Below are 18787 nucleotides of genomic sequence, written 5' to 3'. Positions count from 1 at the left end.
GTCTTCCCATCGGGTACCTGAGACATTGACTCCTAATCATCGATGGATTTTGGTCGATGTAGATTACATTTGCCATCGATGGGGAAAGACAGGTTTTGCTTTATCGATGTCACAACAATTGGGCTAGTGTGGGCAGTTTCCATATCCCAGACAGAAAACTCATTGTAGTCCCATTCAGATCATCCACCCTAACGTTCTCTGCCTGTCCTGTTTATTGCGCCAGATGTGCGCAGCCACACGTGATTTACTGGTCATGTTCATCCTATACCCATTATGGGGAAATAAATGCACAGCCTGTACTATGGATGTGGCCCCTGCCCGGCTGATGGCTGCAGGCCGCATTGCAGTATACACCCCCCCGGGACTCGCGCTGTTAATTGCCCTGAGCCTTAATTTATATGTAGACAGAACTTGGGCAGCTCTTGGGGCTGTGTCGGCGTCATATCAGCACTTTCCCGCTGAAGGATCTGCTTTTCCTGCTGCGTCCGGACAGAGTTTCCTCGCGTCCAGCTGAACGCTGGGAGATGAAGCTTTACAGACATTGACTTTCTGTCCAGTAAAAGGGGGCGTCTCACCCTGGGCCGTGCTTTATAGGAGACCTGTCTGCTGCAGTGTTCTGCACCCTCGCAGTCCAGGATGTAAGGATATCCACTTCTGAGGACGGGTGGTTAAAACAAAATGACTGAGATACTAGTTGTCTCCTTGTAAGACTTCTACAAGAAAATTCATTCCTAGTGTATAGTGATCACATCTACACGGTTCTAGTATAAAGGGCTGACGGTGTCTACGTCAACAGTCAATCCATCAGCATCAAAAGATCGACACGTACAAGGTCGACAGACAAAAGTTCAACTCGGACAAAATGTCGACATGGAAATGATTGACATGAAAAAGTCGACATGAGCTTTTTTTTAGGGTTTCTTCAGAGTATATTTGTAGATTAGAACACGTTGACTTTATATAAGTGTTCCGCGCGTCAGGCCACTTTACCGTTCCCAATCGCAGTTACAAAAAATGTTTGTCGACCGTTGCCATAACGACCGTTTGCTCGTGTTGACATTTTGTCTGTGTTTGTGCACGTTGATTTTTTTGGTTCTGACCTATCAAATGTCAACCCTTTTATACCATAACCAGTTAAATGCGTTGACCATGCACCTATAGGGGATGCTGGTTGTCGTCTCAACAATCTGGATTCCGAAGATCAGAATGCCGTCATAAGAATCCCGGACGGACAGGGGCTAATCTCTTTTGTGGGGGTCCAATACCCCCATTGCGGGAGTATAGAACCTGTGGAGAGCCACCGAGCCTGCAGCGCGACAAGTGCAGCCAGCCCGCAAGGGGATTCTTTCCACTATCCCCTCAGTTGCTGTAACGACGGTCAGGATTCCGATGCCGTCTACTGCCCATCGGAATCCCAACTGTCGGGCCGGCATACCACACCCCAAGAGTATTTTATTGTTTGATGCAGAGGTTCCCAAATGTGTTCCTCAAAAACCCAGGACAATGGACAAAAACATTCAGTCATATTGTTTAAATCAAACGATTCGACTACAGGACCTCGTCTGAGCGCAGGTTTCGTCCGTGCCCAGATTTTGGGTGCAAAGTACTGTAGTAATCCAGTCCCAGATTTTTATTCCATCCAACCAACTAGTTAGATGGTTGGATAAAAGTCGGTCGGATGTGTGGCCAGCAATGCAAGGCCAGAGGATCAGCAGGTATGGTGGAAATGAATTTCCCTTTATTTTCATGGTACATATTATGTATTTCAGTTTTATCCTTTGCAGCTCTAATGAATAGTTTTGCACAGAACACTTCATCAGCTAATTATATATAGGGCAGGATGCACTAAAGGAAAAATGTGGTAAAAACCCCATTATTGGGTTTTTTATTGCATTATGGTATGCAGGAAACCCCCCCCCCCTCATCTTGTCCGGGCAGTGCTGTGCTGCCCGGACCAGTGACCTCCTCCTCCCTGCACTGTACATCCCCTTCTGGGTGCAGGGAGAAGGAGGCGGAGTCCGCCACACAGCAGCAGCAGCAAGCAGCCAGGTAGGAGGAGGGATCCGCCGGGCACCTGCTCACCCCCCCGCCAGCTGCTCCACAAAGGGCAGCTCTTACTGCAAGACTGTGGTATCCGGCGAAGTGGGGCGGCATATGATAGCGCATCCCACCCATAGTCTTTTTTAAAACTTAATGAACAATAAACATCCTGCATCTGCGTTCTCCTGTGACCACCAGAATAGGGCAAAATGCTTTTCCATTCTCCAGCTGTTCTGGAATGAGTCTCCACGATGAAACCCTCTTCCAGCTGGTACAATGTTAGGGATAAGGGGAACTTAGCCAACACTACCCAGTACCCCGTATATGTTGCAGTATTGTGTCTGCACATACTCAAATATCGGCAGCTCCCGCGATCGGTGGTCGGAATCTGGGAGAGGTGGCAGCAGGTGCCAGTGTAGGAGCTTCTGTGGAACCAGGTGCTGATGGTGGCAGCAAGTTCCCGGTCCACTAGGCAGTGGGTGGAGTCAGTAACAGCCGGATACCAATGGTGGGTAAGGGATCCCTAGGAATGGTGAAGGACGCCCACTCCGTTATGCCGGGGCATGTAACCACCCTCTTTCCTATACATATCAACCATCTATGATCACCTGGTGGCGCGCGGTCATCCGATCACAGATTCTCTTTGTCTCTGAGATCCGTACCTCGCCCTCATGACGACTAAGGAGCCTCATTATAGAGCCCCGTCTGCTGCACAATCGCCTGGTTTATTGTCTATATGTCGCTGCTCATTATAATAAAAAACTGCCGCCAGCCTGGATGTAACGGAGAGGGGGGAATCCAATGCAATACAGCTGCTGTATATACAATGCAGGGAGCAGAGTGCTGGGCATCACCCCCCCCCCCCCCCCCCCCCTTCTCCCCGTGCACTTCAGATTAAATCCGGAGATTGCAATCGCCGCATGTACGATTTATCAGATCCGGGGGTGGTCGCAAACAATACATCGTATGCTAAAGGACCGCATACGATATGTCGTATTTCAAAATGATATATCAATACTGAGAAAAATCACAAAGCGTGACTTTTGCAGAGTCCAAGCTGTGCCATATTGTGCCATATTGTGCCATACATGGCGCAGTAAAACCAAGATGTATGTGGACACATCTGTATATCGGGAAACCCGGCAGCTCACCAATATCATCAATAATAATTGTATCAGTTTCTGGTACCAGAGTGAGAACCCCAAACTCTGTACTCAAAGCCACCTAACATTACTGCTTTTGAGGATATCCCTGTTTGCTCACAGTTATCAAAAAACCCTAGATCAGGAACCTTCGTCCCTCCAGCTGTTGTTGTACTACACATCCCAGCATGCCCTGATACAGTTTTGCTATATGGCCAACTGTTGAAGGGCATGCTGGGATGTGTAGTTTGACAACAGCTGGAGGGACAAAAGTTCCCTATCCCTGCCCTAGACCATCATGTCAGAGTTTGGGGACCCGGTTCTAGAGCAGCCTTTTCCAATCTCGCAGTCTAGATTTTAGTGGTATCCATGCTTGAGCACAGGTGACTAAATTAGTACCTCCGTTATTTAGATGTAACCATCTATGCCAAAGGTTCCCAAAAATTGTCATCAAGGCGCCCCAACGTCCAGGGTTTAAGTACCATGGCTCAGCACAGATGGGTAAATCAAATTGACTGAGGTGCTAATTAAATCACCTGTGGCCAAGCACGGAACAACGATTGCCCATCGGCCAGTGTGTACCAGCGATGTGTCTGCAAACGACATAGTTCATCGTATGCGACCCCCAGCATGTGGTGCGATAAATCTAATGTGCAGCGACTTGCAATCTCCGGCTCTGATCTAACGCGCATGGGAACGCACTTCAGTTCAGAATCAAATCTATCAATCAGGAATATCAGAGTCAGGGTCTGTATTGCGCTCTGGGAATGTGCCCCCCCCCCCCCCCCCCCCACGTCTCCGGGGGCTGTTACACAGGAGCTGGCAGAGCCCCTCGTCCTCCTGGCGCCGGCGGCAGCTGCCCCAGATGAGGTGCTGTCCTGTGGGCTGTGGAGATTTAATGAAGATTAATTAGCGGAGGAGTGGGATGTAATTGCTGCTGTTGGGAGCATTCGCTATCCAGGCATGATGACATCGAATGCAGCAACTCAGCCAGCCATGGATCAGCGTCCCTGTATCGCCCGGCCTCCAGGAGCGGAAAATCAGCTCCAAATAAAATCTACCGTTCCGTATAAATGAGTCTGTCGTGAGGTTATTTATAGAGTGTCATTACCTTACTGTCCCTTTAAACTGGGACACTCATGAATTACACAGGTTCTGGGGCTGGCTGACTACAAGCCTTCATTTCACCTGGTTTTAGTTAGCCACAGAACCTGTGTAATCCATGGGTCATAGGTCATAGGGTCGACACAAGCGTTGGGTTGACAGTCAAATGGTCAACAATGGTTTTTGATGTTTTTGTACCAAATTTTGATGTAAGTTGACACGGACAACGCATCAGTGCATCTCGTCCCCTCGCATGGATGGCCGCACTCGCCATGCTTCGGGCACGGTGCCTCGCTGCGCTATTCTATTCTCCGTCCATGCCATAGTGAATGGTAGGGCATGAAATACTGCCCGTCGGCACAAGTCGGCTCAAAAAGACGTGCAAAACTCGTCGACTTTTTGACTGTCATCTCAATCCATGAGTGTCCCGGTATAGTAAAGTCTAATTCCATTCATCTCAATAATTAGAAGTATTGTTAATATTTATTATTGTGTGATATAGGCTGTAACGTCATCCCAAAAGGTCGAAATGAACAAGGTCGACACTGGGAAAAAGGTTGACATCAACAAAGTCGTGGAAAAGGTTGACTCTTAAAAGTCAACATACATTCTCCGGTTTGTGTGTCAATATCGACACACATTGAACCCCAATTAGTGCACCGCCTCCCCTCTCACAGCTCCCTTACCATTCTCTATAGAAGCCACATTGCAGTTACTGTTTTAACTCTGGAAGTCCCGGGAGCTGCAGATGTCACCGTCCGATCAGACCTTCTCACAACAAGGGTTAAATGAAACTAATTGCACAAACTAATTTCCCATCGGATCTTGCAGGGAGACTGGCGAGGAGTTCATTAATGCCTGGACTGCTGACTCTGTTCCCTGCGTAATCAATGGATTGCATTAATTCAGCCCAGGGTGGGGGTGGGGGGCGGTAAATCTGGGAGTTTAATAAAAGTAAATGATGTTCCGCTCCATCTGATGTTACTGGTCTGGAAAATAAATATTTGACTGCTCTGTAACAGCAGAGTAACCAAAGCTAATGTCCACTTATCCGTATCCGTGGCGCTGGTGGTGGGCGATATTCCCAGAGCTGTCGCAGAAGGTCCGGAGGGGTGTAACTGGCTCCCTGGGATTTGTTATATTGTTGTTCTCTGTGTTTTACAGCAGTGCTGGTGGAGTGTAACCCAGTGTGTACGTGCATGGAGGGCGGGGGTCACATGGGGGTACAGGCCACTGTCCATGGATTTCTCAGGCCACAACCTGTGTACAGTGGTTCTTGTCAGCCTGGGGTGGGGGATAGGACTGAGAAATGAGGGTGTGTGGTTTGGAGGCAGAGAAGCTATCCAGGATATCGTTAACAACGTGCGTTAGTGCGCATCGATATAGTGCGGACACACTAAACCATATGCACAATAGAACCTTAACGATATGGTTATCTTGCATATGTTAACGATTTATTATGTAGTGTGTTGGCTCCAATTTACTTAGTTTAATATTTTTCCCAAATATATCAGTAATAAACTTAAATAAGTAATAAATAATCCTATTGGGTCGAAAAATCAAATGCTGATACTGTAGGGCGCAGGAAAGTTTGGGATCCGCTGTGACATTGTAATTCCGTGGGAAGGCTGTGACATCATAGCTTAGCAGGAGAGGCTGTAACATCAGAGCCTCAGCAGGGGGGTCTGTGACATCAGAGCCCCAGCACGGGAGTCTGTGACATCAGAGCCTCAGCAGGAGAGTCTATGACATCAGAGCCCCAGCAGGGGAGTCTGTGACATCAGAGCCTCAGCAGGGGAGTCTGTGACATCAGAGCCCCAGCAGTGGAGTCTGTAACATCAGAGTCCCAGCAGGGGAGTCTGTGACTTCAGAGCCCCAGCATTGGAGCCTGGGACATCAGAGCCCGAGTCTGGGACATCAGAGCTCGAGCAGGGGAGTCTGGGACATCAGAGCCCCAGCAGGGGAGTCTGTGACATCAGAGCCTCAGCAGGGAGTCTGTGACATCAGAGCCCCAGCAGTGGAGTCTGTAACATCAGAGTCCCAGCAGGGGAGTCTGTGACTTCAGAGCCCCAGCATTGGAGCCTGGGACATCAGAGCCCCAGCAGAGGAGTCTGGGACATCAGAGCTCGAGCAGGGGAGTGTGTGACATCAGAGCCCCAGCAGGGGAGTGTGTGACATCAGAGCCTCCAGGACCCCATCAGGGGATTGTGTCACATCAGAGCCCCAGCAGGGAAGTCTGTGACATCAGTGCTTCAGCTGGGGAGTCTGTGAAATCAGAGTCCCAGCAAGGGAATCTGTGACAACAGAGTCCCAGCAGGGGAGTCTGGGACATCAGAATCCCAGCACGGGAGTCTGTGACATAAGAGCCCCGGCAGGAGAGTCTGTGACATCAAAGCCCCAGCAGGGAGTCTGTGACATCAGAGCCCCAGCAGGGGGGAGTATGTGACATCAGAGCCCCAGCAGGGGAGTTTGTGATATCAGAGCCCCGGCAGGGGTCTGTGACATCAGAGCCCCGGCAGGAGAGTCTGTGACATCAAAGCCCCAGCAGGGGAGTCTGTGGCATCGGAGCCCGTACACTGGAGTCTGTGACATCAGAGCCCCAGCAGGGGAGTCTGTGGCATCAGAACCCCAGCACGGGAGTCTGTGTCATCAGAGCCTCAGCAGGAGAGTCTGTGACATCACAGCCCCAGCAGGGGAGTCTGTGACATCAGAGCCCCAGCAGGGGAGTCTGTGGCATCAGAACCCCAGCAGGGGATTATGTGACATCAGAGCCTCAGCAGGGGAGTCTGTGACATCAGAGCCCCAGCAGGGGAGTCTGTGACATCAGAGGCTCAGCAGGAGACTTTGTTACATCAGAGCCTCAGCAGTGGAGTCTGTGACATCAGAGCCTCAGCAGAAGAGTCTGTGACATCAGAACCCAAGCAGGGGAGTCTGTGACATCAGAGCCTCAGCATGAGAGTCTGTGACATCAGAGCCTCAGCAGGAGAGTCTGTGACATCAGAGGCTCAGCAGGAGAGTTTGTGACATCAGAGCCTGAAAGATGTGAGACTTCTTTACATGAGTGACATGTATGTGAGTCTTCTGTACATGAGTGTGACATGTATGTGAGTCTTCTGTACATGAGTGTGACATGTATGTGAGACTTCTGTACATGAGTGTGACATGTATGTGAGTCTTCTGTACATGAGTGTGACATGTATGTGAGTCTTCTGTACATGAGTGTGACATGTATGTGAGTCTTCTGTACATGAGTGTGACATGTATGTGAGACTTCTGTACATGAGAGTGACATGTATGTGAGTCTTTTGTACAATAGTGTGACATGTATGAGAGTCTTCTGTACACGAGTGTGCCATGTATGTGAGTCTTCTGTACATGACTGTGACATGTATGTGAGTCTTCTGTACATGACTGTGACACGTGGGTCCTTTGTACATGAGCAGGACATGTGAGTCTTCTGTACATGACTGTGACATGTGAGTCTTCTGTACATGAGCGTGAAATGTGAGTCTTCTGTACATGAGTGTGACATGTATGCGAGACTTCTGTACATGAATGTGACATGTATGCAAGTCTTCTGTACATGAGTGTGCCATGTATGTAAGTCTTCTGTACATGAGTGTGACATGTATGTGAGTCTTCTGTACTTGAGTGTGACATGTATGTGAGAATTCTGTACATGAGTGGAGCATGTATGTGAGTCTTCTGTACATGAGCATGACATGTATGTGAGTCTTCTGTACACGAGTGTGACATGTATGTGAGTCTTCCGTACATGAGTGTGCCATGTATGTGAGTCTTCTGTACATGAGTGTGACATGTATGTGAGTCTTCTGTACATGAGTGTGACCTGTATGTGAGTCTTTTGTACACGAGTGTGAGATGTATGTGAGTCTTCTGTACACGAGTGTGACATGTCTGTGAGTCTTCTGTACATGAGTGTGTCATGTATGTGAGTCTTCTGTACATGAGTGGAGCATGAATGTGAGTCTTCTGTACATGAGTGTGACATGTATGTGAGTCTTCTGTACATGAGTGTGACCTGTCTGTGAGTCTTCTGTACATGAGCGTGACATGTATGTGAGTCTTCTGTACACGAGTGTGACATGTCTGTGAGTCTTCTGTACATAAGTGTGTCATGTATGTGAGTCTTCTGTACATGAGTGGAGCATGAATGTGAGTCTTCTGTACATGAGTGTGACATGTCTGTGAGTCTTCTGTACATGAGTGTGACCTGTATGTGAGTCTTTTGTACACGAGTGTGAGATGTATGTGAGTCTTCTGTACACGAGTGTGACATGTCTGTGAGTCTTCTGTACATGAGTGTGTCATGTATGTGAGTCTTCTGTACATGAGTGGAGCATGAATGTGAGTCTTCTGTACATGAGTGTGACATGTATGTGAGTCTTCTGTACATGAGTGTGACCTGTCTGTGAGTCTTCTGTACATGAGCGTGACATGTATGTGAGTCTTCTGTACACGAGTGTGACATGTCTGTGAGTCTTCTGTACATAAGTGTGTCATGTATGTGAGTCTTCTGTACATGAGTGGAGCATGAATGTGAGTCTTCTGTACATGAGTGTGACATGTCTGTGAGTCTTCTGTACACGAGTTTGACATGTATGTGAGTATTCTGTACATGAGTGTGACATGTATGTGAGTCTTCTGTACATGAGTGTGCCATGTATGTGAGTCTTCTGTACATGAGCGTGACATGTATGTGAGTCTTATGTACATGAGCGTGACATGTATGTGAGTCTTCTGTACATGAGTGTGCCATGTATGTGAGTCTTCTGTACACGAGTGTGACATGTATGTGAGAATTCTGTACATGAGTGGAGCATGTATGTGAGTCTTCTGTACATGAGCGTGACATGAATGTGAGTCTTCTGTACATGAGTATGACATGTATGTGAGTCTTCTGTACACGAGTGTGACATGTATGTGAGTATTCTGTACATGAGTGTGATATGTATGTGAGTCTTCTGTACATGAGTTTGCCATGTATGTGTCTTCTATACACGATTGTGACATGTATGTGAGTCTTCTGTACATGAGTGTGACATGTATGTGAGTCTTCTGTACATGAGTGTGACATGTATGTGAGTCTTCTGTACATGAGTGTGACATGTATGTGAGTCTTCTGTATATGAGCGTGACATGTATGTGTGTCTTCTGTACAGGAGTGTGACATGTATGTGAGTCTTCTGTACATGAGCGTGACATGTATGTGAGTCTTCTGTACACGAGTGTGACATGTATGTGAGTCTTCTGTACATGAGTGTGACATTTATGTGAGTCTTCTGTACATGAGTGTGACTTGTATGTGAGTCTTCTGTACATGAGTGTGACATGTATGTGAGTCTAATGTACATGAGTGTGACATGTATGTGAGTCTTCTAAACATGAGTGTGACATGTATGTGAGTCTTTTGTGCATGAGTGTGACATGTATGTGAGTCTTCTGTACATGAGTGTGCCATGTATGTGAGTCTTCTGTACACAAATGTGACCTGTATGTGAGTCTTCTGCACATGAGTGTGATATGTATGTGAGTCTTCTGTACATGAGCGTGACATGTATGTGTGTCTTCTGTATATGAGTGTACCATGTATGTGAGTCTTCTGCACATGAGTGTGACATGTATGTGAGTCTTCTGTACACAAATGTGACATGTATGTGAGTGTAGATCTATTCCTAGTGCTCTCTGATGTGTCCACTAGGGGCAGTGTACTATGGGAGTCAATGAATGATACAACAAACCGGATTGGTTTCTCCCATCCATGGTGACTCGTCTATACATAAGCATTGTCAGTAATGCGCATTTTACTCCTTTTCACCCCCATAAGAGTCGAATTTGGGGAAAATCCCAGCTTATTGGGTGGCGGCAAATAACTGTCACAGTTTCCAGACCGCCCAGCAGGTCACATGTTCAGGGTCACCCGGCAGGAGCACGGAGAGTTCACAAGTGTCACAGTTTCCAGAGCACAATGGTGATGCAGGCTGTACGGGTTTGGATCTATTGTGCTCAGTATAGGTGGGTCTAATCTAGGAGTCTGCAGATGACCGCTATAAGAAGCGGTGAGGACCCGGAGTGACGTGCGGGGGGCGGCCTGCGCCATAGAGCCCCCCCCCCCAGCTGCGGAGGATACGAGTACTCTATGTTTCCCGGTGTCAGCGGCACCTGCAGTGTCTATTTATATGTTTGTCCCAGATTATAGGGACGCTGTATCCACAACATAAGCAGTTCCCAGCATGGGGTGCGATGCTCTGCAGCATTACAGGGACAATCCACGTATGGGCCAGCAACTGCAGCACACATACACGCCACCTATAGCCCAGATGTACCAAGCTTCAGAGAGTGATAAAATGGAGAGTGATAGACACAGATCAGGCCAGATGTGGAAGCTAAGTCGGTATGATGTGACATGACTAGATGCTCAGGTCAGGGGCGCAGAGGGGGGGGGGGGGGTACGGTCATTGGGCCACCAGCATGTTTGTCAACAGTCATTAGGTCCACACCATTACAGGAGGTCAACATGCATTTAGGTTGACACGAGTCTAGGTCGACATGCAGGAAGGTTGACATGAGTCTAGGTCGACGAGGGTTAGGTCTACAAGGTCATTAGGTCGACATGGGTCATTAGGTCGACATGCGTTTGGTCGACAGTCAAAAGGTCGACATGGGTTTTTTTAACTTTTTTTTTTCGAGCCGACATGTGCCGACAGGCAGTATTTCATGAGTGTAATGAGGCACCATACTCGAAGCATGGCGAGCACAGTGAGGGGACATGGTGCTACGTTTCAGTGTCCATGTTGGCTGTGTCGACATTCGGGACAAAAAAATGTGATAACCCCATGTTGACCTACCCCATGTCGACCTAATGACCCTGTTGATCTAACCCATGTCAACCTAGACTCATGTCGACCTTCCTGCATGTTGACCTAGACTCATGTCTACCTAAATGCATGTCGACTTAATGACTGTCACCAACATGCCGGTGACCTTATGACCCATACCGGCAGAGAGTGGGCGGGGCTAAATGACAGGAAATGACGTGACTAGCGTTATGGAAGTCCTGCACTCCCCCCCAAAAGTATTCCTGAATTTGATCCAGAGAGGGACACCGAGTGGTGGACACGCACAAGATCCACATAGACAAAAGGTCGACACAAGGAAAAGATTGACATGTATGTTCATATGTGCTAACCTGTAGGATGTGGTGTGAGCTAGGGAGGGACATCGGAAGACCGTCATTAAATGATGTCTGGGCTTCCGCCATCGAATATTTCTGACTATCGCATCAAAATAATTAGATAGAAAACAAATTCCTATGATTGGCGCATGCACTGCAGAATGGCTGGCTGGGTATCGGGACCATTGGATCACCATCAAATGTTTACCAATCGATGGCGGCATACACTGGAATGCCACCATCGAATGGTAAAACCACTACAATCAAAATGAAAATATAGATGGTAGAGAAACATCGCACGTACATCACTGGTGTAGCTGCAGCCCGGGTGCTGCCGCTAGTATATAGGTGTCAGTGTGCTGCATATATCGTATATAGGTGTCAGTGTGCTGCATATATCGTATATAGGTTTCAGTGTGCTGTATATATCGTATATATAGGTGTCAGTGTGCTGCATATATCGTATATAGGTGTCAGTGTGCTGCATATATCGTATATAGGTGTCAGTGTGCTGTATATATCGTATATAGGTGTCAGTGTGTTGTATATATCGTAAATAGGTGTCAGTGTGCTGCATATATCGTATATAGGTGTCAGTGTGCTGCATATATCGTATATAGGTGTCAGTGTGCTGCATATATCGTATATAGGTGTCAGTGTGCTGCAGATATCGTATATAGGTGTCAGTGTGCTGTATATATCGTATATAGGTGTCAGTGTGTTGTATATATCGTATATAGGTGTCAGTGTGCTGTATATATCGTATATAGGTGTCAGTGTGCTGTATATATCGTATATAGGTGTCAGTGTGCTGTATATATCGTATATAGGTGTCAGTGTGCTGTATATATCGTATATAGGTGTCAGTGTGCTGTATATATCATATATAGGTGTCAGTGTGCTGTATATATCGTATATAGGTGTCAGTGTGCTGTATATATCGTATATAGGTGTCAGTGTGCTGTATATATCATATATAGGTGTCAGTGTGCTGTATATATCGTATATAGGTGTCAGTGTGCTGCAGATATCGTATATAGGTGTCAGTGTACTGTATATATCGTATATAGGTGTCAGTGTGCTGTATATATCGTATATAGGTGTCAGTGTGCTGTATATATCGTATATATAGGTGTCAGTGTGCTGTATATATCGTATTTAGGTGTCAGTGTGCTGCATATATCGTATATAGGTGTCAGTGTCCTGTATATCTCGTATATAGTTGTCAGTGTGTTGTATATATCGTATATAGGTGTCAGTGTGCTGTATATATCGTATATAGGTGTCAGTGTGTTGTATATATCGTATATAGGTGTCAGTGTGCTGCATATATCGTATATAGGTGTCAGTGTGCTGTATATATCGTATATAGGTGTCAGTGTGCTGTATATATCGTATATAGGTGTCAGTGTGCTGTATATATCGTATATAGGTGTCAGTGTGCTGTATATATCGTATATAGGTGTCAGTGTGCTGCATATATCGTATATAGGTGTTAGTGTGCTGCATATATCGTATATAGGTGTCAGTGTGCTGTATATATCGTATATAGGTGTCAATGTGCTCTATATATCGTATATTGGTGTTAGTGTGGTGTAGATATCATATATTGGTGTTAGTGTGCTGTATATATCGTATATAGGTGTCAGTGTTCGGTATATATCGTATATAGGTGTCAGTGTACTGTATATATCGTATTTTGGTGTCAGTGTACTGTATATATCGTATTTTGGTGTCAGTGTGCTGTATATATCATATATAGGTGTCAGTGTACTGTATATATCGTATATAGGTGTCAGTGTACAGTATATATCGAATATAGTTGTCAATGTGCTGTATCTATCGTATATTGGTGTCAGTGTGCTGCATATATCGTATATAGGTGTCAGTGTTCTGTATATATCATATATAGGTGTCAGTGTACTGTATATGTCGTATATAGGTGTCAATGTGCTGTATATATCGTATATTGGTGTCAGTGTGCTGTATATATCGTATATAGATGTCAGTGTGCTGTATATATCATATATAGATGTCAGGGTAATGTATATTGGTGACAGTATGATGTATATAGGTGTCAGTGTGGTATGTATATCATATATAGGTGTCAGTGTGATACATATATCATATATAGGTGTCAGTGTGATAGATAGATATATAAAATAGGTGTCAGTGTGGTGTATATAGGTGTCAGGTGTGGTATATATATCATATAGGTGTTGTTGTGGTGTATATAGGTGTCAGTGTGGTACATATACCATATATAGGTGTCAGTGAGATATATATATATATTTATAATATAGGTGTCAGTGTGGTGTATATAGGTGTCAGTGTGGTATATATACCATATATAGGTGTCAGTGATATATATATATATATATATATTTATAATATAGGTGTCAGTGTGGTGTATATAGGTGTCAGTGTGGTGTATATATATATCATATAGGTGTCAGTGTGGTGTATGTAGGTGTCAGTGTGGTACATATATCATATATAGGTGGCAGTGTCATATATATATATATATATATATATATATATATATCATATATCTATCTATCTATCATATACGTGTCATTGTGGTGTATATAATATACAGGTGTCAGTGTGATTTATATAATATATAGGTGTCAGTGTGATGTATATATATATCATATAGGTGCCATTGTGATGTGTATATATAGGTGTCATTGTGGTCTATCATATATAGGTGTCAGTGTGATGTATATAGGTGTCAGGTGTTAGTTTGATGTATATATCATGTATAGGTGTCAATGTGATATGTATATAGGAGCTAGTGTGCTGTATATATTGCATAAAGGTGTCAGTGTTTTATATATATCGTACATAGGTGTCAGTGTGGTATATATCATATATAGGAGTCAGTGTGCTATATATCGTATATAGGTACCAGTGTGGTATAGATCATATATAGGTGTCAGTGTGATATATCGTATATAGGTGCCAGTGTAATATATATATATAGTATATAGGTGCCAGTGTGATATATAGAGTGTATAGGTGCCAGTGTGAATATATATATAGTATATAGGTGCCAGTGCGATATTTATAAATCGTATATATGTATATATGGGGCGGTGTCATTGGGGCACAGCATTTATATGTACAGTATAGTATATATGTATATAGGGGAGGCACAGCAACATGTATATGTACAGTATAGTATATAGGGAGGGGGGCCAGTGGGGCACAGCACCATGTATATGTACAGTATAGTATATATGTATATAGGTGGTGGTCAGCGGGGCACAGCACCATGTATATGTACAGTATAGTATATATGTATATAGGGGGGAACAGCACCATGTATATGTACAGTATAGTATATATTTATAAAGGGGGGCAGAGCACCATGTATATGTACAGTATAGTATATATGTATATAGGGAGGGGGTCAGTGGGGCACAGCACCATGTATACATACAGTATAGTATATATATGTATATAGGGGGTGGCACAGCACCATGTATATGTACAGTATAGTATATATGTATATAGGGCGGGGCACAGCATTTATATGTATAGTATAGTATATAGGGGGTGCAGCACCATGTATATGTACAGTATAGTATATGTACATAGGGAGGGGGGTCAGTGGGGCACAGCACCATGTATATGTACAGTATAGTATATATGTATATAGGGTGGGGCACAGCAGTTATATGTACAGTATAGTATATAGGGGGGGGTGCAGCACCATGTATATGTACAGTATAGTATATGTACATAGGGAGGGGGGTCAGTGGGGCACAGCACCATGTATATGTATGGTATATGTATATATAGGGGGGGACAGCACCATGTATATGTACAGTATAGTATATATGTATATGGGGGGGGGCACAGCACCATGCATATGTACGGTATAGTAAAAATGTATATAGGGGGTCACAGCACCACCATGTATATGTACAGCATATGTATATAGGGGGGGGGGGCACAGCACCATGTATATGAAAAGCATAGTATATATGTATATAGGGGGGCACAGCACCATGTATATGTACAGTATAGTATATGTATATAGGGGGGCACAGCACCATGTATATATACAGTATATGTATATAGGGGGGGCACAGCACCATGTATATGTACAGTATAGTATACATGTATATAGGGGGGACAGCACCGTGTATATATACAGTATATGTATATAGGGGGGCACAGCACCATGTATATGTACAGTATAGTGTATATATGTATATATATAGGGGGGCACAGCACCATGTATATATACAGTATATGAATATAGGGGGGGGACAGCACCATGTATATGTACAGTATAGTATATATGTATATAGGGGGGGCACAGCACCATGTGTATATACAGTATATGTATATAGGGGGGGGGGGCACAGCACCATGTATATGTACATTATAGTATATATGTATATAAGGGGGGACAGCACCATGTATATGTACAGTATAGTATATATGTATATAGGTGGGGCACAGCACCATGTATATACACAGTATATGTATATAGGGGGGGCACAGCACCATGTATATATACAGTATATGTATATAGGGGGGGCAGCATGTATGTGTACAGTATAGTATATATGTATATGGGGGGGGCACAGTACCATGTATATGTTCAGTATAGTATATATGTATATGGGGGGGGGGGCACAGCACCATGTATATGTACAGTATATGTATATAGTGGGGGCACAGCATGTGTATGTACAGTATATGTATATTCAGTATAGGGGGAGGTCAGCGGGGCACAGCACCATGTATATATGTACAGTATAGTATATATTTATATAGTGGCGGCACAGCACCATGTATATGTACAGTATATGTATATAGTGGGGGCACAGCACCATGTATATGTACAGTATAGTATATATGTATATAGGGGGGCACAGCACCATGTATATATACAGTATATGTATATAGGGGGGGGAGCATGTATGTGTACAGTATAGTATATATGTATATGGGGGGGGGGCACAGCACCATGTATATGTTCAGTATAGTATATATGTATAGGGGGGGGGGGCACAGCACCATGTATATGCACAGTATATGTATATAGTGGGGGCACAGCACCATGTATATGTACAGAATATGTATATATGGGGGGAGGTCAGCGGGGCACAGCACCATGTATATATGTACAGTATAGTATATATTTATATAGTGGGGGCACAGCACCATGTATATGTACAGTATATGTATATATGGGGGGAGGTCAGCGGGGCACAGCACCATGTACACGGCATGTACGGGCTGTGTGCGCCGCCGGGTGCCCGGGATTAGGATGCTGCCGCTGACAGGGGGCATGGAGGGGGCGGTGCCCCCGGGCTGTGATTGGGCGGCCGGGGCAGGGAGGGGGCGGCTCCCCGGCTGTGATTGGCGGCCGGAGCCGGTAATCCCGGGAGCGGATCGGGCAGATTATCTGCGATCAGAGGGATCTGTGTGAGGAGAGAGCCGCCGGCTCCGGGGAGACTCCGACCGGACCCTCATGGCCTGACCCCCCCGGGGCGCGATGTGGGGGCGCTGGCTGCTGCTCTGCCTGCTGCTGCTGCCGGGGTGCCCGGCGCCCGGACCCGACCGGAGGATCCCCCCCGACACGTGAGCCGCTAACTATCTACCCCCCACCCCCACCCCCCTCATATACACCCCTCCTGCCCCCTGTCACTTCTACCTGCCCCTGTCACACCGGTATCTGCCCCCTGTCACTTCTACCTGCCCCTGTCACACCGGTATCTGCCCCCTGTCACTTCTACCTGCCCCTCCATCACTAACTACTGCCCCCTGTCACTTCTACCTGCCCCTCCATCACTAACTACTGCCCCCTGTCACTTCTACCTGCACCTCCTCACTAACTACTGCCCCTGTCACTTGTACCTGCCCCTCCATCACTAACTACTACTGCCCCTGTCACTTCTACCTGCCCCTCCATCACTAACTACTGGCCCCTGTCACTTCTACCTGCCCCTCCATCACTAACTATTACCCCCGTCACTTGTACCTGCCCCTCCATCACTAACTACTGGCCCCTGTCACTTCTACCTGCCCCTCCATCACTAACTATTACCCCCGTCACTTGTACCTGCCCCTCCATCACTAACTATTACCCCCGTCACTTGTACCTGCCCCTCCATCACTAACTACTGCCCCCTGTCACTTCTACCTGCCCCTGTCACACCGGTATCTGCCCCCCCAACTATAACCCCACTTACTGCCCCCTCACACACACACACACACACACACCGTCATCCTCCTGCACCCCGCCACCTGCCCCCTGTCACTTATATCTGCCCCTGTCACACAGGTAACTGACCCCAACTATCCCTATAACCCAACTGACTGCCCCCTCACACTGGTAACTGCCCCGCAACTATCCCTATAACCCCACTTACTGCCCCCTCACATACACACCCCGTCATCCTCCTGCACTGCTCCATCTGCCCCCTGTCACTTCTACCTGCCCCCCTCACACACACACACCCTGTCGTCCTCCCGCAACCCTCTACCTGACCCCTGTCACTTCTACTTGCCCCTCCATCACTAATAACTGCCCCCCAACTATCCCTATAACCCCACTTACTGCCCCCTCACACTGGTAACTGCCCCCAACTATCCCTATAACCCCATTTACTGCCCCCTCACATACACACCCCGTCATCCTCCCGCACCCTCTCACCTGCCCCCTGCCACTTCTACCTGCCTCTCCATCACTAATAACTGCCCCCAACTATCCCTATAACCCCACTGACTGGCCCTCACACCACTAACTGCCCCCAACTATCCCTATAACCCCACTGACTGCCCCTCACACCGCTAACTGCCCCCCAACTATCCCTATAACCCCACTGACTGTCCCTCACACCGCTAACTGCCCCCCAACTATCCCTATAACCCCACTTACTGCCCCCTCACACTGGTAACTGCCCCCAACTATCCCTATAACCCCATTTTGTGCCCCCTCACATACACACCCCGTCATCCTCCCGCACCCTCTCACCTGCCCCCTGCCACTTCTACCTGCCTCTCCATCACTAATAACTGCCCCCAACTATCCCTATAACCCCACTGACTGCCCCTCACACCGCTAACTGCCCCCCAACTATCCCTATAACCCAAATGACTGCCCCCTCACACCGGTAACTGCCCCCCCACTATCCCTATAACCCCACTTACTGCCCCCTTACATACACACCCCGTTATCCTCCTGCACCGCTCCACCTGCCCGCTGTCACTTCTACCTCTCACACCGCTAACTGCCCCCCAACTATAACTATAACCCCACTGACTGCCCCTCACACTGGTA

General features: G+C 46.5%; 1 protein-coding gene across 1 annotated transcript in view; it reads left to right on the top strand.

Annotated features, from left to right (window-relative positions):
* The first annotated feature begins 16881 nt into the window (after positions 1 to 16881).
* The window catches only part of CACNA2D4 (calcium voltage-gated channel auxiliary subunit alpha2delta 4), a 207866-nt gene continuing 205960 nt past the window's right edge, over positions 16882 to 18787 (top strand). The window contains 1 exon segment of the mRNA XM_083180850.1: positions 16882 to 17085. Coding sequence (XP_083036976.1) covers positions 17000 to 17085 — 86 coding nt within the window. The 5' untranslated portion in view covers positions 16882 to 16999.

Source organism: Crinia signifera, chromosome 4 (assembly GCF_055691185.1).
Source record: "Crinia signifera chromosome 4, ASM5569118v1, whole genome shotgun sequence".
Taxonomy (NCBI): Eukaryota; Metazoa; Chordata; class Amphibia; order Anura; family Myobatrachidae; genus Crinia; species Crinia signifera.
Note: the sequence above shows the minus strand (reverse complement) of the source record. Positions and strands in the feature narration are given on the sequence as shown.